Source organism: Empidonax traillii, unplaced genomic scaffold, assembly GCF_003031625.1.
Source record: "Empidonax traillii isolate 1590-97213 ecotype Southwest subspecies unplaced genomic scaffold, ASM303162v1 scaffold750:size552251, whole genome shotgun sequence".
NCBI lineage: Eukaryota > Metazoa > Chordata > Aves > Passeriformes > Tyrannidae > Empidonax > Empidonax traillii.
The window spans coordinates 76342-101736 of record NW_020955943.1 but is presented as its reverse complement, the minus strand read 5'-3'; the positions used below and the strand labels follow the sequence as shown (position 1 = coordinate 101736).

The 25395-nt window shown below is 42.4% G+C and overlaps 1 protein-coding gene across 2 annotated transcripts; it reads left to right on the top strand.

Annotated features, from left to right (window-relative positions):
* The first annotated feature begins 14055 nt into the window (after positions 1-14055).
* On the top strand, positions 14056-24981 carry NIPA1 (NIPA magnesium transporter 1). Of its 2 annotated transcripts, none has more exons than XM_027900802.1 (5): positions 14056-14273; positions 17335-17382; positions 21265-21355; positions 22618-22778; positions 23868-24981. In XM_027900802.1, the coding sequence occupies exons 1-5, from the start codon at positions 14114-14116 to the stop codon at positions 24377-24379; spliced, it is 972 nt and encodes a 323-aa protein (XP_027756603.1). In that variant the 5' UTR covers positions 14056-14113; the 3' UTR covers positions 24380-24981. The 2 variants fall into 2 exon arrangements, with proteins under 2 accessions (XP_027756603.1, XP_027756604.1); XM_027900803.1 differs by lacking the exon at positions 23868-24981 and adding an exon at positions 23482-23850.
* The last annotated feature ends 414 nt before the right edge of the window (positions 24982-25395 follow it).

Genomic DNA, 25395 nt, shown 5'->3' with positions numbered 1-25395 from the left:
AACCATACAGGTCTTCTGTAAAGTTTTCTTTAAGGCAGAAACTGTTTTAAATGAATTATTGCATACAGTTAAATTCTCAGTACAGGAATCTGTATCAAAAAAATAAGCCCCTCTAACTTCAACTTAGTGTCCCTTGGGTTGAGACTTCATTCAAAGTTACAAGAAAGTGAAAACAACTGTAGGTAAGATTGCATAGCTGATTAATTTTTTTTTAGCACAGACTAGACCAGAAACATCTTGCACATTAGTGAGCACTTACATGCAGTACCAAAAGGTACCATTTAAGAGCGACAGCCTACCCATCCTCTTCTTGAAACAGCAAAAGCCCCAGAGGCAGCAGCCACTGTAAAGCCCTGAAGCTCTTTCAGTAGAGGAACAAGTAAGTCCTTTGTTCTCCTCCAGATCTTTTTCCTCTCACAGATATAGCTAAGGGTTTATCCCACCTGAACTTCAGTGATGTTTGCAATACTATAATTTCATCAGTGACAACTTAGAGTGGAGCAATCCTGGAGTAAACGTACCAAATGGCTCCTGTGTGAGTCTTCTGTGCTCACCCAGCCTCAGATCTGCCAGGTGAACCACACTAAAAAGACTTGAAAACAGGTCCTTTGAATTGTGGGATCACCCCCCCCATCTCTGAAATCTATAAGCACCTCACAGTCAAGTTTTTTTCTAACCAAATGCTGGGGGACCAGAGAAGAATAAATGGGAACTCATTTTTCCATGACCTCTGAAGCATGGTTATGGGACTACCTTTTGTGGAGACAGGCTTCCTGTTTCCACCAGAGTTTCTTGCCCCTCTCCATACTTCCTCCCTTCTTGATGACTCCCTTTCTCCCCAGTTTGCCCATAAGTTCATTCTGATGGTCCTTCCATAAGAACCATGGTCACTCTTGCCTCCCTGCCACAAGGACCAGCATGACCAAAACTCAGCAGCTGGGGAGGAGGTAAACAGGCAGCTTTTCTCCCTGCTGCCTACTGACGTGACTTTCTCATAGGTATACAACATTCAATATCCCCACATTGAAGTACAGGCAGGTTAAAAATAATTCTGTCATGGGGATACTACTTCATACTCATAGTGGTCTCCATTTTTGTAGTCACGTAGCACAAGGTTAAAATAGATCAAGATTTGTACAACAGTCAAATATGTTTCAGACACCTTTCCCCTCCTTCACAATAAAGGAGGGGAAGAAACACAGTGGTGTAATCAGTCTATAGAGGTACAGCAAATCATGCAGTGCAGATACAGCTGCTGGTCTAAGAAAGCTATTCTGAAATAGCTTTAAATTCAGTTTGTCAGGGTTTGGGGTCAGCTGTTGCCTTTGAATGAGTTTTCTGTGAATTATCTCTCTGAAAGGAGCATGAAGTGTTCCTTCGAGATGTGCATTCGAGAACCTATTTTTTACATATTTCACAAGAGCTATCTGTGTATTTGAATTGTCAAATATCTTGACCTTGAGTGAGCCACAATTTATGAAAATTCAGATCTATGCTAGGCAAGAAAGGGAAGGGAACCCTGGGAACCAAGGGCTGCAACCCTGAGTGCTGGAAGTATTTCAGTGACTATTTTAAACAATAGATTCCCTTCACTAAGTATATAGAAAATAATTTAAGGCATAGGACAAGTTGTTAAATATAGCACTGATGCTCTCTTCTTTAATAACTCTCTTTCCCTCTGAAATGATGGCCTACTACCCAAGAATTTAGCAAGGTGTTTATCTTCAGTGGAAGTTTACGATTTATCAACCCATTCTCCCATTTCCCTTGTGGGAGAGCTCCACGTTGTGGGAGGAACATGCACAGTGAGCAACAAAAATAAAGGATACTGAAAAGAGAAAGCATTACACAAAATTTACTCTGCTATTTCACTGATCAGTTTTTCATGGTAGGAGTGTCAGACAAAAACTCTCTCTTTTTTTTCAAAGCGTATGGACTTATTATAACAACATTGCTGTACCATAGTCTTCCCAAGCATTTTAACTACAGCAGAGAAATGGAGAGAGTAATCTCAGTTCAACCAGCTGTTTAAATACATACCCAGCTAAGATGATGGTAAGTTTAGAAGTCTCAGAATCATAGGCATAGAGCAGCATACAGAAACAACTAAATTTGAAGCTAGTAAACGTTTTCATCTTGCTGAAGCAATGATTTACTTAGAAAGTGCATGCACTAGAATTTTCTATGCTGTCATTTCCTACCTATGTAGTTTCCCAATCCGTTTTAGACTTTAAAATCTAAACTGCATGCTTACCTCTATTATTTTAAGAAAAGGTAATAAAGCAAGCACTGCCTATTAGTTACCTAAAATGAAGCTTATGAAAATCAGAATGCTATGACCTTTAAAAATGAAGTTGCTCACTACCATAAAATTTTATTTGTATGCCATGATTGGGTGACATTTTGTTGTGCAAATTTTGTACCTGCCAAAAACTTAAATTAAAAAAATAAATTCTTCCACCCTGTTAGTGAGAGTGATCAGCCTATTCCCTGTAATATTTTTTTTCTCTAGAGGCAAATTCTGCAACCCCTGGTTGGTACGCAATTTTTAATATCAGAATACCCCCTCCCACTGCTGACCTACACATTTTCCTTCTGGTTTTGAGTCTTGCTTCTTTGCAGTTGCCAATCTAATCATCTTTTTCCTGCTTAGAATATTTTCCTTCCTTTACCATTGACAAGCCAGCCATCATCTTTTTCACTGCCCTTTAGTCTTTTATGTTTATTCTCCATTGAAAGTGATAACCCTCTCCCTCCTTCCACTCCGACATTGCAGCTTGGGCCCATCTCCTTGTCCCTTCACAGCATTCTTTTGATATGCATCATGTCAGTGGGATGAGGAGTGAAGCTGGGTAACACCTGCCTTCATAGACTCCCTCTGTTGGGGTTTAGTAACGTAGGACATGGCAGAGGTCCTTCAGGAGTCCAAGTATGTTCCTTTCTGGTGCAGCAGCTGCCACTGAGAGCAGCTGGTATCTGTTGAATGGGGCTCTAGGCAGGCAGTAAAAATTAGCTGCATCTGACTAGTAAATTTCTGTATGCCTATGTTTTGCACCAGGAGAATGCCAGTCCATGATGATACCAGTAAGAAAGTCACTCAGACTCTGTAAAGCATCATATAAAATCTAACACTATAATAAAGAGAGAATAGTATAGATGATTTTATGTCCCTTTAGATGCTGGAAACCCCAAGTCATGCAGCATCAAATGGGACAGTGATCCACATACAGCATACTATGCAGCCCCTGTGGAAGAGGTTCCACCATTTTGATCATTCAAGTTATTATGGGATTTCTTTACAAGAAAATAACTCTATTCATCATTTCTGCTGTCAAACAGAAAGGATGCTCACATGAGAACTTGCTGCCCTGCTAGATAAGGACAAGGACAAACAGATGCTATAGTCACCAGAACCGAGTGGGAGCTGTTGCTGTGAGCTGGCTGAGGTCCAGCAGCCAAGGGCCAACCTGTACAAGCAGCAAAGCACAGACCTGGTCCTGTTCAGGTTCACTGTTACATGGATCACTAACTCCTTGCTCTACAGTGGTCTACTGCTTAGTACCAGTACACCTTGGCCACCTCCACCTGAAGGGTTCAAGGAAATGGGGGACCAAAGGTAGCTCTGGGTGTAGGATATGTGAAGGAAAAAGAAACCAATCAGGCTGCTGCTGTCTGCCTTTGCATGCTTCCTGCAGGCTTCAGAAGTCAGCTAGAAGCAGCAGGGGGAAACACAAGCAGCCTGGGAGCCAGTGGGCAAGCTGTTGGGGACAGAGAACCTGGGGAACAGGCTCCATGGTACTCAGATCCAGGCTCTGGAAGACCTGTGCTATCTGCCAGGGAGCAGCAGCAGTAGCAGCAGCAGAGCTATTCTGTAAGGGAAGGCAAGCTGAGGATGACTGACCACAGTGCAGGCAGTGCCTTCACCAACAGGGCACAGTCCCTGAGCTGGGCACGCAGAGCAGGGTGGTGACAAGCAAATGCAAGGTGACAAGTTGGGTCTGAGGCGAGTCTTGGAGATACAAACAACAGTTGGAGCTGCCTGGAAACACATGCTGCTACGACACAAATTATACCCAGGCTGAGCTGCAGGGGAGCTCCTGCATCAATGGGCAGAGAGTGTGGGTGGGGGTCTCAGTCAGTAGAGGCCAGTCAGGGCAAGTCATACCTACAGAGACCCTCATGGCCCTGACACAACACAGTCCAGCCGCCCCACACCATATTCTGTTGTTGAAGAAACACTTACAGTTCCACCCATCTGGACCCCTAAGTCACCTGACATCTTTCAGCTTCTCCAAGAAGCAGAGGACTTCTGCCTCATAGTCTCCTTCCTGACTCCCCATACTTCTTGTTCAGGTTCAGTAATTCATACCTTTATGATACAATATTGCTGTATCAGCATATACTTTCACTAGAGGGTCATATTAAAATTGCATGGGAAGGCTGCATTTGGGCATTTCTTATCTGAACCACCATTTTAAACATAATTTATGTTTAACTCACATGGGCCATCTGAACCGTCCAGACTGCCAAACTAACTAACTATAAAAATACACATGCTACAGTTAAGTTGCTGATTCAGTTTGCAAATATTTCTTATACTGAAAAAAAATTAGTTTCACAGCAAGGAGTTTGTTCATTTAATTCTAGCATATAGGTAGGTGCTCAAAGATAATGATTACCGCTAAATAAAAGTTCAATAAACTATCTTCATCTCCCATTTTTCCTACATTTCAGTGTAGGAGACCTACTGCAATAATATTTAACTGTCTGAATAGAAAGGAAATAGAAAGCAAAAAGTTTCACCCCTTCAAAAATGTTGGTCATTGGAACACTAGTAAGCAACCAGTAAATACTTAAAAGAGTAGAACAGGAGAAGAGTTTGAAGTCTGAAAAAGAATCCAAGAACAAAAATCCATTAAAAAACAGCGGAGAGGGAGCTTTGGAAAAGGAGAGGGACTCTGTCAACACTTGAATAACAAGCGAAGACCAGCAGCCAAAATGACAGCTTTCCCAGCTGTTAGGTTTTGTATGAATGATGCCGAATGTACTCCCTGCCATGTGATGACAGGAGATAAACCTAAGGCTCCCTCTGATGGAGGAAGCACCTCTCAGCATCACACCAAAGGACAGTGGGAGCTTATCAATAACAGTGCACTGCAATATCTACACCTAAGCCATTGCTAGGCAAGTCTGACAGGCTGGACAACCACCTAGAAGAGACAGAGAAGGTGGGTGGATAATACCTGTAATTTCTTCAGAATGAACATCCGTTCCCACAGATTCCCTAGCTTTTTCCCTGGGAGCCATACAGGTACTAGCATGACTTGGCCCTACTGAGATATTTCCTGTGACAGAGGAGAAACCCCTGTCATATATGCGCACAGCGACATTTGGGCATTCAAATGTTGTCATGCTATTTTGGAACAGAGAGAAGTGCCACTTCCTCCTCGGCAGTGTGGGAGAAGATGCACCGAGCCAACAGTCCTCAGATTGCTTTTCTACATCCCCCTCACCATAAGTATGTTCTAGATTTTGGGTGCTCTTCCCACATAGGAGTTGCTTTTGGTCTGGACGGGTGCAGGATGAGTGCTGCCTGCAGCGTAGCAGGGGAGATGGCAAGCAGGGGGAAAAGGGGACAAAGTAGCTCCTGACAGCCAGGCTGAGAAAGGACTCAGGAGAAGGCTATAACTGCTGCAAGCCACAGAGCCAAAACAGTATCCCTGAGCAGGGACACCAGGACCAGAGATAATAGAAGATTTTTCCCTGCAGCTCTCAAAATCTACGGATTGCCTCAGCCATGCTTTTTTGTGCTGCCTGTCTCCTCACACAGAGGGAATCTTTTAAGCACTCTGCTTCCAGGCCATTTTCTTGTTTTATTCCCTCCTCTGATCATCTGTCAGCAGCTCTCAAGGGCCAGGCCACCTTCCCTCACCAGGAGACGTATTCCCTAGACCCCTAATGGAGCAACCATTATCAGTTTGACAATAGCTGTGCTAAAATGCCATGTCCTCTCCAAAGAGCATAAAGAGTAGCTCACAGCCCAGTGTCCAATTAATTAATTAAGATGTGTGGCTTTACTGAAGAAAATTGTTGTCAGGCAGTGAGAGACCCAGGCAAGATAAGAAAAGCACACATAAAACAAAACAAAACACTAAAAGAGAAAAGTGAAAGTGTTGACTCATATCTGTCATTAACTCAAGGCCTCGAGAAAAGAGCTAGAAAACTGAGGAAAAAACTCAGAAAGTAGGTAGAAGACAGAGGCTCAGCAAGACAGAGGATTATCCTGTTCCAAGGAGCAACAAAGACTGATGCTTTCTCACTTGACTGACAACTGTGTAGCCAAGAGGAACATGTTGCCCTGGGAGCCTGAGGTTTGCATACCAGGCATGTTAGACCTATTTATCCCCATGGGCTAGATCTAGCTATCTTCTTTCACTAATGAATAGCCACTGTGTACTCAAAAACCTGTATGCTCCTGCTTGCAATCCTCTGTGCATGGAACAAGATGGCCAAACAGTGAAACAGCAGAAAAGAAGGCTCACAGTGGCAAGAGAAGACTCACTCAGGTGGCATTTACGTGTGCCAATTTCTTCTAACCATGCTGCTGTTAGCAGATCCAGTTGCCCAATCTTAAATACTGAGAAGAGCTCAGTACTGAATCTTAGAGCCTAAAACTGTAATGCATTCATTTCACAGTTCAGATCAGCAAGTGTTTGCATGTATTTGCTTTAAACACAACCGCAAATAGCAGGTTGTTTTCTTACTTGACAGAAAAAAAATTTTCCATCCACTTTATCTCAGCACCTCAGCATGGGGATCATTTCCTCAAGCTACTGTGTGGCTGTAGCCTACCTTCTAGCAGCAAAGCAAGCCATGGCTTTGATTCTGCTACTATTGTTTTTCTCATTTAGATCATTCGGTAAGAGTTTGTGTTTTAAGATATAGGTGCGCAGGCTCCAAAGCAAAGAGAACCTTTACATCCCTCTATATTGTCAGCAACAACTTGGCCACATTCATCGCAAAGTTAGAAGCCAGAAGGGGCTAATACTTGGTGCCCGCCACCCCCACCATGACTTGTGCAGGACAGCTTATATGCTCCTCAGCCATTCCCACAGCAGAAGGATTGGTATGAGTATAGGAACCTGCACAAAGAAGCTGCCCAAAATGTGTCTTCCTCCTAAGCCAGGTAGAAGTCCTGGGTGCAGTGCAGAATTAGTGAAGCATGCTTCTGGTTCCTGAACTAAGATCTCCATTTGCCTACTTGATACTGCTGCTGGCATGTTTCCTTCTCCCTACACATCTGACAAATGACCATCTCAAAACCCAGCTGGCTTTTTGCTTTTTTGAGGAGAGGAAACTCTAACAACCGTGGTTGAAAGCCTTCCATGCTATAACCTGGCAGGTGTTTTTGCACCTGTTATTGTCCCTGAGTTCAGAGCAGGGCAGAAGACATTAAAAGGAAGAAAAAAAAAAAAAACAAAAACAAAACAACAAAACAAATAGACAAAACCATGATTTATTTAAGGTCCCAAAGAGGGAAGTCTCCCAAATATTAATTTTGGGGGTAGGCAAAATTGAAGTCAGGCAAACAGAGTCCAAAAGAAACATTAAGGTAGAGAATTATTCTGTTTCAGCTACTGTCTAAATCACAGACAGGAAGGAGCTTCAGGCACTCCTGCTGTTCTATTGCTGAAGTAGCAATTATCTTATCTCCCTTTCACAGTGCTATTATGTGGCAGCCTCATTTGAAGGAAAGATGTCCTGAAACAAAAGATTTAAAAATACTCTTTTGTTCACAGGTTCCTTTTAAAAAGTGTTGTTTTGTTCTGTTTCCTTTTTTAAGTGACATTTATTTGACAAAGGAACCTCATAATTTCATTGAAGATTAGATTATTAGACCTGAAACACTATTATTTGTTACAGTCGTCCATGACTCTCTACCACAAGGTCTCATTTCAGCAGTTGCTATCATCAAAATACTCTTAATCAGTAAAACTAGAGATATTATGATGGACATCAAAGACCACTTTATCTCTCTGAAGTCTATACATAGGAAGATTTGCCCTGAGGACTGATACTACCTACAATATTTGCTGGACATCTCACATAGCCAGTAAAATATTTTTAGGCATTACAGATTTAATGACAGTTAAGCACAGGGATTCCAGTTCTCAGATCTCATTCCGACAGTTTAGCACCTAACACCTTTTGTGCACAAGTCAGTTGCTGCCAAGGTGCCAGTAATCACGATCTTCATATATCCAGTTTAAACATAACACTGTGACAACTAGCAGTAGAACTGTGAGAGGGACTGAACACTTTGGAGGAAGTATTTGAGGACAAAACAGTATCAAAGGAATCTTTAAGACAGATGTATGACAAATACATGACTAGAATAGCTTATGAAATAAGAAGAAACTCAGTGATTTAGTCTAGTAATTGTCCCACATCCCTAGTACCTCATCTGCTAAGGACCAGAAACATGACTTCCAATTTCACCTAAGTTAGTTAGCATTCCTGTCAGCTGCTTTGCGTGAACTCAGACCAAATTCAACTCAAGCATTTTAGTCATCACTAAACCCCACTTCATGTTAGGATCCATGATATACAACAGGGCATTAATACTGACGTAGCACCTAACAGCTCCTTTAACTACTCTGAAAAATGACTTTTCAGTGTAGACATTGCCAGCATCCAGAGAAGACAAATAAATTTCCTTAGAAGGTGACAATACCATTCTGACATTGCCTAGGATCTTAATGTCATATTTAATGCAAATATGGCCTCGTTTTATTAAAAGGTGCAGATCGGCATGTGCGATGATTGTGGCATAACACTGAACATGTGCTGAACAAAGTGAGACTAACATCATGTCAACAGGTTTCCTTCCAGCAAAGATAAATAACTGCCACTGCTGCCTTTCTTCGCAACTCTCAAAACAGCTGTTTTAAATATTACACTCAGTTTTAAATATTAAATACTGTCCAGGTTTCTGCTGGGATAGAGTTAATTTTCTTCCTAGTAGCTGGTATAGTGTAGTGTTTTGGATTTAGTATAAGAATAATGTTGATAAGACACAGTTTTAGTTCTTGATAAATAATTTTTGACACTCAGTTTTGACACTAAGTCAAGGAATTTTCAGCTTCGCACTGCCAGTGAGAAGGATGCCACCTTCAGCACTGCCAGTGAGAAGGATGGAGGGGCACAAGAAGTTGGGTGGGGGGACAGCAGGGACAGCTGATCTAAATTGGCCAAAGGGATATCCCATACCATATGGCATCATGCTCAGCATATAAACTGTGGGGAATGCTGTCGAGGGGTCACTGCTCAGGAACGTAGCTGGCTTTGCAGCTGCCCTGATCTAAAGCAGATGAACTTTACAGAAAGCCTCCTATCATGCAGTGCCTGGTAGACTCTCCCTAGAAACAGTTTGCATCAGCCCATACAAAAGCACCCATATCAAAATAAACTTTATCATGAAATTCCAGTTTTGGAGTACAGGAAGCACTCAAGTGTACAAAGATTGATCTCTGAGCAGGCAGCTGACTGCTATATTCCTCTGAGGTGTCTGCTAGAAAAGATGTTTTGCTGAGGAGCAATGCAATAGGAAAACGATATATATATCGTTGGACCTACCCAGCGAGTCTTACAAGTGAGTTTACTGGATGAATAGGAGTGCCTCCAAGGTTCTTCACTTGAGAGAATTTTATTTGTCTAAGGCTCCAAGGTGTACCCTAAAACTCGGTCTTCGCTCATGGAATTCAGCAGCTGATCAACAGGAAGAGACTTTCATCATAGGTGATACAAAGATTACTACACACTATTTTGATATGTAGCTTATGAAGTGATGTAGATCACCACGTCAAAGCTTATAGACAAAGCATACAGACAACATCTGTAAGTCTGAAACAAGGGCCAGAACTCCCTTTAGCTCAAACAGAAGAATAATGTCACTAAGACAAGGCATGGGAAAGACAAGCAAACTCTTCTTGTGCAAGATTGTGATAGAGCCTGGGGATTTTTTAAGATGACAGTGATGACCATACCTTGGAAGCCTAGTTCTAAAGGTTTGTGCTAAAACACTTGCATGGACTAGGTTTTTACCACATTCCTAATATAGGAGGACAAGGAGCTGGATATACATGTACTATATTTGTCACATTAAGATTGTGTATTCAACTTCCAGAAATCAACATAGAAAAATATGTCCTGGTCAGAGTTTGCAACTAATGTAGGTGGACTCTAGCATCTGCTACAAGATTAACTGGGAAATTTGTGCTTTTTCCTATGTTCCCTAGTAACAGAGGATTCTAGAAGTGATTTCTGCAGAGCAAATGTGAGTAGGTATGATATTAATTAACAAGGATTCTCCACAGTGTGATCATGAACATCCATCAGAACTAGCTGTCTAGTCTGCTGCATGAGGGGCACGTTCTCTCTGAAGAGATCTGTTTTCCTCGCAGAAGAGCTGAAATGGTGTGGTCTGTCTGCAATACACCTGCTATGCTTTCTGTGTCAGTAACCTCACATCAGTCTTGCACCATGTCTTCAGGAAGGATGCTGATAGTCTCCCAAAACACTAGAAATACTGACAGTGGACACTGTCATTTAAGAGAGAATTTTTTTTTTCCTGTGCAAAAGTGGCAGCATACTTCTATTACTCATTTAGACCAGACTTTGAAAATTGCACATCGATAAGAAGCTCCAAAGACTCTACACTGTCTTCGCTGGCCCAGTCCAACAAAGTCCTTATTAATGGAATAGAGAGCCAAAAAGCTTACAGAACCCATCAATGCAGACCAGTACCTTTAAGCAGGTTTCCATATATCCTCCCATCAACAGATATGGATGCCCATAGCAAATCAAGAGCTGGACTACAACCAAGATTCAAGTGACTTCCTTGCCAAAGTAGGACCCACTCATACCAGTGATGGCCCGCTTACACCAGTCACTTTTTATACTCCAGGCAACTGATCAAGGCACCTTAGAAAGGATTTTTAGGTCACCTTCAGGCCTAGGTTCAGTGGAACATTACAGAAGTCCTAATATAACTGCCCTTATTGTGGTCTTTGATTCTCAAGAGCTGGAAAAAGTAGAAGGATTGTCACTGTCTTCTTGCTGTTTAGTTTACAGTCTCAGTTCATACTGCTTCAGTTGCTGGCACGGTGGATCTCTATAGTTCTTCTGCCAAGGAGATTTACTGCTGTTGCCTCAGGGTCTGATACAGCTGTTGGTAAACTTTCACCTTGTTCTCCCAGCTATTTTGTAAGGAATTTCACATTATCTTCTTGTCCATTGCCCCTACAAAAAAATGGTGTAACCTCTACCAACTTTGCTCACTTGCTTCCAACAGATGTACCTCAATTGTCATCCCTTCCTCTGGGTAGGAGCCCTACAAATGTCTTTTAAATACGCTTCTACCTCTCAACTGATCCTAAACACCCATACTCTACCAGGGCAGTGTTAGCTACTTGGCTAAAGCAACCTGTACACTCTTTATACCAGCTCTTTCATATTGCTTGAATTAGCAATAAGTGGCCAACAAGTGTGGAACAAAAAGTACTATGAGTGCTTAGACTGGAGTTGGATAAGACTGATGGAAGGGAGCAGAGTTTGTTGGAGGAAATGCCACATAAATCAGAGGTTCCTCCTATGCACTTTGTGGAATCACAAGATATCAGACTGCTGTGACATCAGCAGTACTGCAAGATTGCAATGTACAAGCCAAACTAACTCAAGGCATTTTGTTCCGCTTTATTACAAATGTATTGACACAACTTCGGCAGGAGGAATGCTATCACAATGAAACTCAGTCTCAGAAGACCAGACAGACCTCAGGAGTCTATACATATATACAGGATTATGCATGTAATAGTTTAAGAAAGGCTATCTAATTTCCATTCAACTAATGACAACAACTGTTTTCTTCAAGGTACCTTTATGGTTTAGTCCAAATTATTTGTAAGCTACGTAATGCCGATATTATTAATGAATTCAGGACCTATTTTTCAAGCTATTTTCAAATTTAGTATTTACAGCATTGTGTTTATTACTTTAGCCTATGGCTAATCCTTAGGAACACTACACCTATTATATGGCAAGTGTAAGAGTAAACAATCGCATAAGGCAGAATAAGCATATTTAGAATAACCTATCCAAATACATACTTTAGAAAGGCATATATAAATTTTACAAGTAGAATATTAAAATCACATAGCTAGAGAGAAATAAACTGTTTTCTTGGGATCTCTGGTACTGTTTTTTTCTTGGTTCAACCATACCAGAGAGAGATTTTTAAATATAAACTGGTCAGGTTTAAGCTTTGTTTAGAAACTTGCCTGATAATTAGATGCAAAGGCTGTTAAATATATATCATTTTTCCACTGTGCAAGCATAAATTATTTCCTGTAATAAATTTTCCTGTGCGTGTTACTAGGCTGTATATAGATCAGAAACGAATATTTATAATTAGCCTGTATTTGTCTTCACCTCTATCTTTGTTTCCAAGGGTTGCTACGGATAACCATTCTTCCACCTCCTGTGTTCTCATTTTGCAGGTCTTGTGAGCCTCACAAGGATGAATCCTTTGTTCTATAGCATTAAGTAGAGATACAACGACCTGGTGAAGCAACCTAGGTGAAAATATGGGCACTACTGCAGTCAGTATTATCTTGTCACTAAACCTTAACAAAAGCATGTCACGGCCCTCCTGTGCCTTCCTAGGACAACTGCCTTGAGCAGTGTAGGCAAACTGAGAAATATGCTGACAAGAGCAAAATTTTCAGGAATTTGCCTCTTCTCTAAACTCCTGTTTCCTGGGAATGCTAAAATGTACGCTAAGAACCGTGCCCAATAGTTAAAAAAGACAAAAATGTCCACTTTCACTTTTGTTTAGCCAAGATATGATAACCCATTTCCCTAAATGGATGTTGCCGCAGAAATCCATTATGGATTGATTTATTTCAACATATATTTGGAAATGATAAGAACTGCAATGAGATACCTGCTACAAAATATTTCTGCTGAGCAAGGAAGATTGCTTTCAACTCAGCACTTCATCTTTGAGAGACCAAGTACTCTCAAAGAGAGATCCGTGGCCCCATGATGGCCCAGCTGTATTGCTACTGGAAAGATCTCTGGCCCTTTTCCATTACAGTAGGATGGCTTATGTTCTGCCCTCCCAGAACATGGAAGATAACTGAACGATAGTTGAGAGGCGAGGGGAGGTTCTTGATTTTGAGCATCTCAGCTTGCCTGTGCCAGAGAGTGAACTTTTTCCTGGAAATAAATGTAGATTCTGGGATTTACTGCTGGACAAAATTGGAGTGAGCATGGATCCTACAGCTTTCAGGCAATGCCTATGACTCCTGCCGGTGGCCGAGCCTTCTCAGTCCGTAGCCACACAGTCGCTCGCTGATTCCCCAGCTCTGCCCAGCACACTGACCTGGACGGTGGCAGAGCGGGCCGAGCCGCAGCTCCGGGCCTTGAGCTCCCGCCTGGCCCTCGGCTCGCTCTCGCTGTGCCGCCGCAACATCCCGTGCTTTGGCTGGAGCGGGGACCCGACATGAATTTTAAAAACCCCGAAGGAAAGCGAGAGCACTGGAAGGCAGCGCTGCTCCCATACCAGAAACCGTGGCCCGGCGGGACTCGTCCGTCCCGCAGACCACATCCCTCTGCTCATCTCCCATCCCTTCGTCTCCCCACATCCTTTCGCCCTGCTGCCATCCCCCTCTCCTCCCACATCCCTCTGCACACCTTCCCACATCTCCCTCGTCTCCCGCCTCCCCCGGCATGTCCTCCCGCAGCCCCCTGTCCGTGGACGCTCGCACCTCCGAGCTCCTGCTCGGCACGTCCCCAGGCCGGCCCGGCCCGAGCCGTGATGTCAGACCTGCCGTCGGGGCGGCACTGCCGCGGCCATGACGCCACCCGGTGCCGTCCCCGCGCGGGACGGGCGCCAGGATCCGCCGCTCCCTGCCGGAGCCGCCCCCGGCGCGGCGCAGCGCGGTGCTGGGCGGGTCCCGGCGCAGGGCGGCGCAGGGCGGGTGCCGCGCAGAGCCGCTGCCGGCAGCGCTGGGCCCGGGCAGGCGCCGCGCCTGCAGCTCTCGGCGGGGCCATGCGGATGGCGGTCGGTGCGGCAGCGGGTGAGGGGGCAGCGCAGAGCCCCGGCCCCGCCGCCGTGTCGCTGGGCTTGAGCGTGGCCGTGGTCTCCAGCTTGGTGAACGGTTCCACCTTCGTCCTGCAGAAGAAGGGGATCGTGCGGGCCCGCGGGAGAGGTAGGGGCCCGGCGATGCGGCGGCAGAGGGCGGGAGCGCCCCTCCCGGGGCTTCCTAGGCTCCCCTCGGCACGCCCGGTATCCCCCCCGGGTGAGCGGGTCATCGCCCCCGGCGCCGTGCGGAACGGGTCCCCCCTCCCCGGGGCAGCCCGGCCACCCGCGGGGCCGCTCCCTCGCCTCTCCCCCGCGCAGCCCTTCCCGCGCTGCGGCGGGGCCGGACCAGAGGGCAGGGGGCAGGATGCGGGAGGGCTGCCGCGGGACACGGGCACCCCCGGGCCCTGACACAGCCTCTGCCGACGGGGTGGCGGTGTCGCCTGGAGCGGGGGACACCTTTCCGGGGAAGCCGGCCTCGGTTTGTCAGCTTAAGCCTGTTTGACATCAGAGGTCCATGGCTGGATAGCGGCGCCGGGGAGGTGATAAATGACCGGAGAGACGGCAGGTGGAGATCAGTCAGGATGTATCAGCACCGAGAGTGGGTGAAGGTGGGCACCAGCAACAGTTTCCTGATGTATGGTCAGCTCGCCGGTCTTATGTCTCCTTGTAACACAACACTGGGGACTTGGGTGTTGTATGTACGCTCGTGCATACATAGGTTCCTCTTTTTCATGTACTTTTGGGACTTTCCAACCAGTTTCTTTGGCTTTGCTAGTTTCTTGCCATGAACACCACCCACACATCTTGTCACTTATTTATTCTAGCCCTTCCAAGTTACATCGTTCATCAGTCACACGGTGGTTTCCTCTTGTTGAGAAGAAATATGCATCAGTAACATGATATGCTTTTTTTTTTCATTGAAATCCTATGTCTCATTATTGTTTTCTGAGGTGAACGTATTCAGAAACTGACTGTGCTGTCTAGACAGTTTGGCCAAAGCAAAACTATATATTCAGAGTGTGAAGATTTTCTGTGTTTTATTTTGCAATTGGAGCTCCCAAAAGCACGCAGTTGAACAGCACTTGCTAGTTGCATCATCATGCTTTGAATATAGGAAAGTTCAGTGTATTTGTTCTTAGTATCATGCTTTTAAGGGGAAAATTGTAAACACAGGTTGCATGAGCCCTTTGGATTCTGTTACTGTAGTCAGTAGCCATTTGTTTTTGTAGATGATGGTGTCTGTGTATGAGTATGTGTCCATAGGTTCTGGGAACTCTTTCTTTTGAAAAATCCTTTTCAGTGACCAGGACAGGCAAGGTATTTCCTTTGTATACATCTATGTACATAAATATACTTGAGATGGTTCATGTTAGAGCAGCAGTTTATTTCCCATGCCTGCTGCATTTAGCATTTTAATAGTGGATGCAGTGGAGCAAAGCAGACTTTGGAACTATGTCACTACCAGCTGCCAGCCTGATCTAAAAAGTTTGTTTTCCCTTTTCTGCAGTGACCTTAAAATTAAGGGCCTCAGACTTGGTTTTGCAAGTATAGTTTCCCTTTCTCTCCAAGATGGCTGTAATCCATTTTTGTTGTCCACAGAGAGATCACGTTTGCATCATAAATACAATTTTTTTTTTTTTAAGGAAACAGTGAGAAAACACAAGAGAAAGGAACAACTTTCCATCTCAAGGCAGCTGTGGGAAGTTTCCATTTTGCAGTATAGTTGAGTCTAATTACTCCTGAAGAGCTTTCAGTGGAGCACTGAGTTGAGTGTGTGATGGGCGTGTGCCTACTTTCTCAGTGCTAGCAGCTGTAAAACATCCTGTTTTGAAGATAGTAGTGATGTTTATTTGTGTATCTTGCTGAGCAGTTCGTAGTACTTTCTATTGCTGTGCTCAGTGTGGAGGCATCCAGGAAAATACCCCAGGTTTCTCTCTATTTAATGTTACGAAGCAGCGGGGTTCTGCCTCCAACCTAGCAGTTGTAGCTGTGAGTCCGAGATCGTCTGTGTCAGATGATGTCTTTTTTCCATTGGCTTCAGCAGGTGTTGTATAATTAACAAGGAGGCACCTCAAGTCTTTTCTGCCCTCTCTATTCAATCAATAATATAGTATCAATTCAATTAGTAATACTTGCCTGGTTAGAAACAGCAGCAAGTGACAAATATTTTTCAAAGTTACCTTACTTGAGTCAATATTTTCTATAATTTCTGCCTCCAACAGTGTTTTTATTTTATGTGCAGTAACAAAAGCCTAAAAACTTATTACACCCACTCAAAAGCTGGCCATTTTCACTAGTCATTTTTCATCTCCTTTCAATTATATAGTTTGATTTCCAAGTGCTTTATATATTTCCAGAGTTATAGATGGCTGTGTTTTTCTTTCATTTGGGATTTCAGGGTAGGTACAATATTGTCTACTGCTCCAGTGGCTTTTGAGAGAGCATCTTCCCAAATAAATGCAGAGCTGTATTGCTAGAAAGAGGAGCAAAACAGAAGCATAATGTGAGGTGAAGATTGTACTTGGAGAAGGCCATGCTTCAGTTTAGAAAGCCTTGATGTTCTACAGAAGCAGAACTTATAAAACGTGGTATAGGGGCTCCACATGGGCACATCCCAAGGCAAGAGCTTATAAACTGACAGTGAAAATAATCATCCTCAAACTTGGGAGGCACTATGGGTCAATCCAGAGGTTTTACTTCTCTCTCTGAAACAGGGCAGGGTATCAGGAATTCAGAGGCTTCAGTCATAGCACTTCTCAGTGCTTAAATGCAGGAGGATTGGTCCATACTACGGTCCTGCCAACCTGTGCCAAAATAATTTCTCTGGTACAATTTTTCTGAAACAATTTCACTGAAGTTATATTAGAAAACTAATTGATCCAAATCATATTCTGTTTCCATAGGTTTCCCATAGGTTTTAATCTGTATGTTTAAATGTCACCCTCAGAAGCATTTGGTGACATTTTGGATGCTCTTCTACACAATACTACATTAGCATCAGATAGGTACTTCAAAGTGGAAATCAGAACTTCTGACTAATACACTGTCTTAAGAAAGTCTCACTTGGACACATAAGCCAAATCCGAGAACTTTCTCTCTTTTTTTCCTCTTCACACTCAGTTGCCTTGAAGAATCAGGTTAAGATGAAGGTCCTTAATAACTATATTTTCCTATACTTCCTCTTTCAGGTACTTCATACTTAACAGATATAGTATGGTGGTCTGGCACTATCGCAAGTAAGTATCTTAGAAGGTTTGAATTTTTTTTAAAGAGGAGTTGGGCTTCAATGGTGATACGAGACATCAGGAAATCTGGGTTTTCATATTGAGTCTCATACTCACTTGTCATGAAATTCCCATCCCCAGAAATATCCCACCATTAGTAATCCACCACTCTGGCTACCGTGCCTGCTGGTGTTTGAGAAAGCAAAGAGCTGGGACTAACATGAGTCAGACATCTTTCCACACTTCCAAACCACTGGGTACTTGCAGCCCTTGGCAGCCACACACTGCTCTGACTCTGGGTTCCTGCATGGTTTGTGTCTCTGGATTGTGCTGGCCTGCTCAGTTTTTAATAAAAGTCAAAGATGAATTAAAAATTGTCACTCTGCACAAAAGGGCTCATTGAGCACATGTTATTTTTTAGATCAGAAAGCACTTAACCAGCCTCAATTAAAAAAAAAAAAGATCCTTTTTGAGTTCTAGTTCAACAGATATAGTTTCAGTTTTGCTTTTAATCTGCAAGATTAACATGAAGCCTTGTGTGGTACTGATATCAGTGTAATTTTACCCTTAATTTCTTTGTAAACCCTACTTGCACCAAGTTAATTCTCTGATGTGAATGTGGAGCATGGGGAGCAACTAGCTTTCTCCTCTTGCAGGTCAGCTCTAGTTCTACCCACAAGCTTAAAATTATACCCACTTTTAGACTCTAATCCAGCCTTTTGTGAATTATTTGGAAATGTTCTGATGCTGTTTCTGAGAAGTATATGAGTCCAGTTGTGCCTCTGGTTTTGTGGCAGCAAGTTAAGTCTCTGGTTTTTGTTTTTGTTGTCTTAAAGCTATGCAAAAGGAACAAAAACTGATAGATCCCTTTGAAGGACAAAGTTCACAAGTGTAAAAGCCAGCAGAGCTTCAGAAGAAAGTCTTCACCTAATTTAACCTGAGTTTTAAGCAGTTCTTTGTCAGCTTCCTCCTCTGCCAGGATCACTGCTGCCTAAGTAGAAATAAATCTATGCATCAGTCTCTGTTGTTTATCACTCATGAGGCTCCCGTCTGTAATCTCTGAGCAGAAGGAGTTAAAATAAGAGAGGTTTTATTACAGGACTTATCCTGGTGAATCAGAGAAAACAATTTCATGCTTAAAAGAGCTGACTGAATTGAATGAAGGCAAAACAGCTGAAGGGAGTGGTATCAGTTGGCTTTTTTTCCAGTTGCAAGATGCAGGTATTTCAAAACAAAGCCTCAGTAGCTTTACAGAGGAACCAAGAAGAATTGTTATCAATATGATAGACTCAGTAAGGCAAAAAAGTCACAAACAGCAATAGCAAGGGCCAGGTAGGCACCTATGGGATGCAGAGAATGGTGCTATTTGGGGAATTAGCAATATCCCCAGTTATCTTGATGAAATTATAGCATCTGATATAATTTTATCAAGCAGGGAATTTGGAGTTTGAATGACGTACAAAACCTGTGTAGACTCTGTGAACTTCTTTTCATGGTATTTGTTCAGATGGTGAACAAGCATTTCTGTGTTGGCATGCTGACTCAGCATAACACTGCCTAACTCTTTTGGGGCCCTGGGATCCACTGGATTACTGAGGACTTGAAAGGAAGGGCTGCAGGTTCTGCTGAGAGACTTTTCTTTCACTGTAGTCAAAAGAGTGATTGCAGCATGTGTACAGGTATTTCAATGAGCATTAAAGTAATTAACTGGCTAATTAATTAGTTTCAGTGCAGGTTTTGATGGCAGCATAGAGGCAGCTGTTTTTTATAGTGGATCTGTCTGTGTTATTATTTTATTGCAGATGGGGAATAAACTTGTGAAGCGAATCTCCTGTTTTTCACCATGGATTGGCCTTTATTTCACATTTCATAGCAGAGTTGGAGCTCCTGAACTGGACTTTAACATGAAATTATGCTGGAAGATGCAGTCTAGGAACACACTTAATGCATACAAGATGCAAGTAGATTTCCAGCTCATGGGAGCAGGCAGAAGTTAGCCTGAAATAAAGCCCCTGACATGCCTAGAGCAGATACCTTTTTCTGTACTCCTGGTCTCCTTGCTAATGTAGACAGACCAGTGTGCATCAAGTTTTGTGTTGCAATAACTTTGGGGCTACTGGTACTTCTTTACCAAGGTTAAACCTTGGTATGCTTTCAAGAATTGAAGTCATGTTTCGACTTACAGCACTGATGTATCTGGAGAGGAATTTTTGTCCAAAGAGGACTGGATAGGTTGACAGCAAAGGTCCTCATCATCAGGTAGATGGTAACAATTAATGAGATCCTTTTTTTTATTTGGTCTTAATTAGTCCTGGTCGTTCATAGCGGTTAGGGACTGTTAATATACCCATGGTGATATGGAAATCCTCCAGTAAGTTCAGTTGCCTTGTGATACGTTTGGTTTGACTGAAGCTTCCGAGACCTCATTTATGGATTGTTGTTGGTGCCATCTGTTAGGAGTTCTTCCAACAGAAAGTTAAGACACCTTGGCCTCCAAAAAAAGCAACCTTTTGTCAGAGTTGTTTGGAAATGTCTGTAATCTTCCGAAGCGCAGCATGCCAGCTGTGCTCCATCCTGCATCCAAGATCTGCCCCAGGGCCTTCAGATGCCTTGAAGATAATGCCAGAGGTTGCCACATATATCTGAAAACTAAGCCTGAGTCTGATAGCAGTTACTCTGTTCCCGGGGGCAGGGAGACCACCACTGTCTCTTCTGCTTTAGAAATGCTGCTCATCAAGTTCTCTGGCTCACTCCTGCATGTAGAGAAAACCTCAGTGAATTTAATTAGTGTAATTTTGCCACACTGCAGTTTTGCAAGTTTGTTTGTCTCCTTCGTGTTTTCTGTAGGTTACACAGTTCTTCAGCTCTACTGATAATGTGAGCTAAATTGGTAAATTAATTAATGTTTGCACAGTGCTTTGCAGGTGTAAAAAACAGGATGATGGTAATGATATTTGATAGTTGAGGGCAATGCCAGCTTGAGCATAAAGACATCTTGGATTCTTGAAATGTTTTTAAATGCTGATAATGGCTTTTAAGGGCAGCTGGAAATTTGAGCTGTATGTAATTTGTGCTCAATCTCAAGCTTCTTGCCATTTACCACAGACCCTGTAACTATGCAAGTACGTTGATCTATTATAAACTTGCCAGCACTTGCAAAACCACCCAGCTTTTATTTTTTAACTGAAAGCTTGAACTCATGAACTGTTACCACAGCTGTGATGTGCAATAGTGTGGTGTATCTTGGAACTTATTTGAATTGGAGGAAAGAAAAAGAAGGTTTGAGGCTGTTTCTATGACTTTTCAGGGACCTGATCTTTTTACAGTGGTCAGGAATGACTCTTGATGTTATATAGTGTTATTTGATGTAGTGTATTGAGGAGTCCTTATGCATGTGCTTAGGATTTCATTAGAAGATTCCTCGGTACTGTCCTTTTTTTCTCCCAAAAAAGTAGCATTACTGTTAGGAACTATAGTCAAGTGCATTTTTTTATGTGCATGCACATTCTAAAGATGAAAACATGGGTCATATGTACTTTTAGCCCTCCTCATATAAATATTTAAGTGTAATACTGAGATATTTGAGTGTAACCCATGAGTGCTTCTAATTTAAAGGCTTATGTTCAACTAAGAGAAGTTACAGAAGCGATTATTTACTGTGCCCACTTGGATACTCTTGTGTGGCAAATATAAATGCTATATTAAGAAATAATAAAGAAATATAAAAAAAAAAAAACCAGCCATTTTGTTTAAGTGCAAAATTAGCAGAACTAAGCAAATCTGTAACATCTCATTTCTAGTTAGGTCAGTCTTTCCCGAACAATATTGGGTAAGTTTTGATTACTTCTTCTTACAAAGGGGTTTAAAGGCTTATTTCTGTTTTTTTTTTCTCAGTGGCTCTGGGTCAAATAGGGAATTTCTTGGCCTACACTGCAGTCCCAACTGTGCTAGTGACGCCCTTGGGAGCTCTTGGCGTTCCATTTGGGTAAGAGTTTGCTTTTCTTGTTCTTATCTGGATATTCTTACTACTTAATAAAATGTCAGATGGACTCAGTGCTCACTGAAGGACCACTGAGATGATGTTGGGCTTATGTTGTTAATAATGTGTTATAATGTCACCTATTCCTGTTTTCCCTGGAAAAGCTGGGGCTAGGGGGAGACAGTGGTGAAGAAGGGTTTTCCTGAGTACCTTTTGCTTTAGCTATTACTATGATTCAGAACAGATACACATTTTTTTTTCTCCCTTCACTGTGGTTATTCTGGACTCTTCTACCTATGCTCTTATTTACAGTTCCCTTACTAAGTAGTCCTTTCCTTTTGTCTCACAGTCTTTCTGTGCCCTGCTATGCACAGTGCACATGTATTTATGGATGCTGATTTTCATTTTGTTGGATTTGGTCCCTTTCCTGAAGCAAGGGAGTTCTTTGCATAGGCATGCCCCCAGCTTCTTAAATGTTGTGTTTGTGGGGGGCACAGAAAAGGCAGTGGGTTTAAGGACTTTAATATGCAACTAAATGTTTTGTGAATAGGTAAACTACAGCCGTGGAACTAATGCAGTGAAAAAGCACAGCTCTTTAAAAACAAAGCTGTACATTGCCTCAAGATTTTTCTGTTGACTGCACTGGTCATCTGCTTCAGAGTGTAGATGGCTTTGCATCAGCTTCATGGCTGACTTTAGTTTTATACAGTATGAAGCACACTGATGGTGCTCTACTTACCACCTCTTATTTTATGCTAGGCCACATAATTTTGTGTACTTTGGTCAGCTGCGTGTCTGAGCTGAGCCCTGTGATCTTTGTAACTAAAGGTCACTTTTATCTCCTGACTGCTTAGCACCTATAAAATGGGGCTTTGTCACAGCTCAACAATTCAGGAATGGGTAGGTAACTGCCTCGGGGGCCAGATGTCTGCTTTAGGGGGTTTGGGTTTTGGGGCTTTTTTTGCTGGGGTGATGTGGTGCTGTTTTTTAAGGTGTTGTGGTTAGCGGTTTTGTTGGAGTTTGGGGTTTGTTTTGTTGTGTTGGTTTTTTTCCTGAGGTGAGATGTCAAGGACTGAATAAAACTGCAGATGGATGAATCTTTCCCAAGATAAGTCAGAAATACATTCCGAGGATTCACCAACATTGGTTGAAGATCCACTGACATTTGATAATATTCCTTTAAGAAGGAAGTTCATGTGGCACAACACTGTTAGAACATTATTAGCAGGATGTAGTCAAACTTTTATTTTTCTTCCTCTTTGTGAAAGGTCCATCTTAGCTTCTTACTTACTGAAAGAGAAACTGAACATTCTTGGCAAGCTGGGATGTTTGCTGAGCTGCGCTGGGTCTGTTGTTCTCATCATCCATTCCCCAAAATCCGAGAGTGTAACGACTCAGGCTGAGCTTGAAGAGAAGCTTACAAATCCAGGTACTGTGGTTTTTTATTAACTCATAGCAGTTTTGTGATGTTGAGCAAGAGCATGCAGGAGAAAGAGGCTTAACACTTCTATTAGGTAGGAAAATTGACTTTTGAAGAAAACATTGAAGAGAAACCAGTACAGGGTTTGTATAGGAAAACTGTGCCTTACTCTACTTAGAACTTGTTATATTTATTGAGATCTGTGTGCAGAAAGGAAAACGTGGATACTTTTGAAAACATTGTCCTGCACAGCAAGCTCAGAACAATGGCACAATAAAGCAAAAAATAGGCTGTTGTAGAGAAATAGGCTGTTGAGACATGTGCTGAAATGCCTTTTTCTTTCTCACTAGCTGCTGGAAGACACATACTGGTGCTAATATGTTCCAGGCCCAGTTTTATTTGTCTTGCTTAAGAACTAAACTGACAACTATTGTTTTTTTTTTATTTGCCTTAAGTGAAAGTCAAACTTAATAACATCAGCTATTCAAAAAATCTGCAAGCAAAGAAAACAAATACCCTGGTGTAAATTTACATTTAAATTTAAATCTGAACAAAATGAATTGGCAATGTATTTCTTTAAAACTGTAAAGCATGAGATGTTTTTCACTGATCTAATCTGTGTACTGATGCTAGAAGTGATACAGCCTCACGTTTCTTCCAACTGTCCCTACTCCACTTGCTCACCTTAATGGGATGTAACTTTGTGTTTAAGCTCTTTGCTGGATCCACACACCATGCCTTATTGAACTGGTTATGAAGGAGGTGTTGTCCCTGCTGTCTGTCATAGGAGGAGACTTTAAGAAGTATAGTCTTATGAAAGAGAGAATAAAATAAAAATAGCCATCCAAAATCCAGTTCAAATGTGCAACAGTGTGTCACTGACTACATGATAATTTGTTTTACTCAAAGAACATGACAACATCATCAGTTGCAGATGCCCACAACATCTCTAGAAGCTCAGTGATTTGGATCTGTATTCAATAGCAAATCTTCAGTGTGATGTGTACTGAAGTTCACTGGTATGACATGATTTGCCTGCTAAAATTTTTAGAAGACCAGGAGTTCTCACCTTACTGTTGTTTCCTTTTTGTTTTCCAGTTTTCGTGGGTTATCTCTGCATAGTGCTGCTTATGCTTCTCCTGCTTATCTTCTGGATAGCTCCAGCTCATGGACCTACTAATATCATGGTTTACATCAGTATTTGCTCTCTGTTGGGCAGTTTCACTGTTCCCAGTACAAAAGGCATTGGGCTGGCCGCTCAAGATATCTTTCACAATAACCCATCTAGTCAAAGGGCTCTGTACCTCTGTCTGGTACTTCTGGCAGTATTAGGATGTAGCATTATCATTCAGTTCAGATACATCAATAAGGCACTGGAATGTTTTGACTCCTCTGTGTTTGGTGCCATCTACTACGTTGTGTTTACCACCCTAGTCTTGCTGGCTTCAGCCATCCTTTTCAGGGAATGGAGTAATGTAGGAGTGGTAGATTTTTTGGGAATGGCTTGTGGATTCACCACAGTATCTATTGGAATCGTTCTTATACAAGTCTTCAAGGAATTCAACTTCAATATTGGAGATTTAAATAAACCTAACATGAAAACAGATTAAAATATTTTTTGAGAGGAAACTGGATGGCTCAGGGAAGGATGCAGAGTCTTTAATTTCTAGGTCACTGATTCAAATAGGATTCAGGCAGGTAACTACCCTCTTATGCTTTGGTGGCCTATATGAAATGAATTGGAGGCCTCCATCCAGTTTCAAAGGAACAGTTGTCCATGTACCCCAGTCGACACAATAAATGACCTTAATTGCAACCACTGATTGAGTCAGCATAGAGACTGATGTATTTCTTTACTGTAAAAGATAATCCCTCCGAAAAGGTCTGTGGATACTCTGACAGACCTGCATGTCAAAGCTTGTATTGTGACTTCTGAGGTACCGTTTCTGTGGCAGAGAACATCAGTTTCTAACTCACTCAATCTGACACCTTCCATCATGAGTGATGTGTACCTTTAAAATAAGGGGAAATAAAAGTGGGACAATTTGTTAATTTCAGTATAGCAACGTGTTCACCATGAAGGCTGTGAATTCTGAGATAAATGTTGGTTGAACCATGAACTGCAGATTTGTCGTTTTTAATGACTGTCTTGGCAACTTTGTCTGCCATGCGGTGAAGACTGGGGAGTTTTAAATTTAATTCTTTATACAGAGCAGTGGACCCTTAAATTTGTTTCACTAATTACTTATCAGCTGATGGTAGTGTCCAGGTATGCATTTTACTTTGTAACACTTGCATTAAGACATACTGCATTAATCTGACAGTTTTTAATTGGGAGCAGACAGAAAGCCTGTGAAGGATATGGAAATGATGCACAGACTCATTGCCTACATGGTGGCTTATTTGTAAGCAGCTCAGAACTGTTTCAGTGCCTTTGCAATCCAAAAATACTGCATAATTGTGAATGTATTTGTTTCAGATGGCCTATACTGGTTTAATAATTCAGTTTCACTGTCTACAATATTGGACTGTATTCAGATTCTAAACACATAAAGTATCTAGAAGGACCCATATATTTTTGGAAGAATTGACAAACCTGAACTGAAACCCCCAAATGCCTTGACAG

Coding starts and splice junctions, on each gene's coding strand:
- NIPA1 (XM_027900802.1), top strand. CDS start 14,114: ATGCGGATGGCGGTCGGTGCGGCAGCGGGTGAGGGGGCAGCGCAGAGC. Junction 17,383..21,264: donor GTGGTCTGGCACTATCGCAA/GTAAGTATCTTA, acceptor TTTTTTTCTCAG/TGGCTCTGGGTCAAATAGGG. Junction 21,356..22,617: donor GCTCTTGGCGTTCCATTTGG/GTAAGAGTTTGC, acceptor TCTTTGTGAAAG/GTCCATCTTAGCTTCTTACT.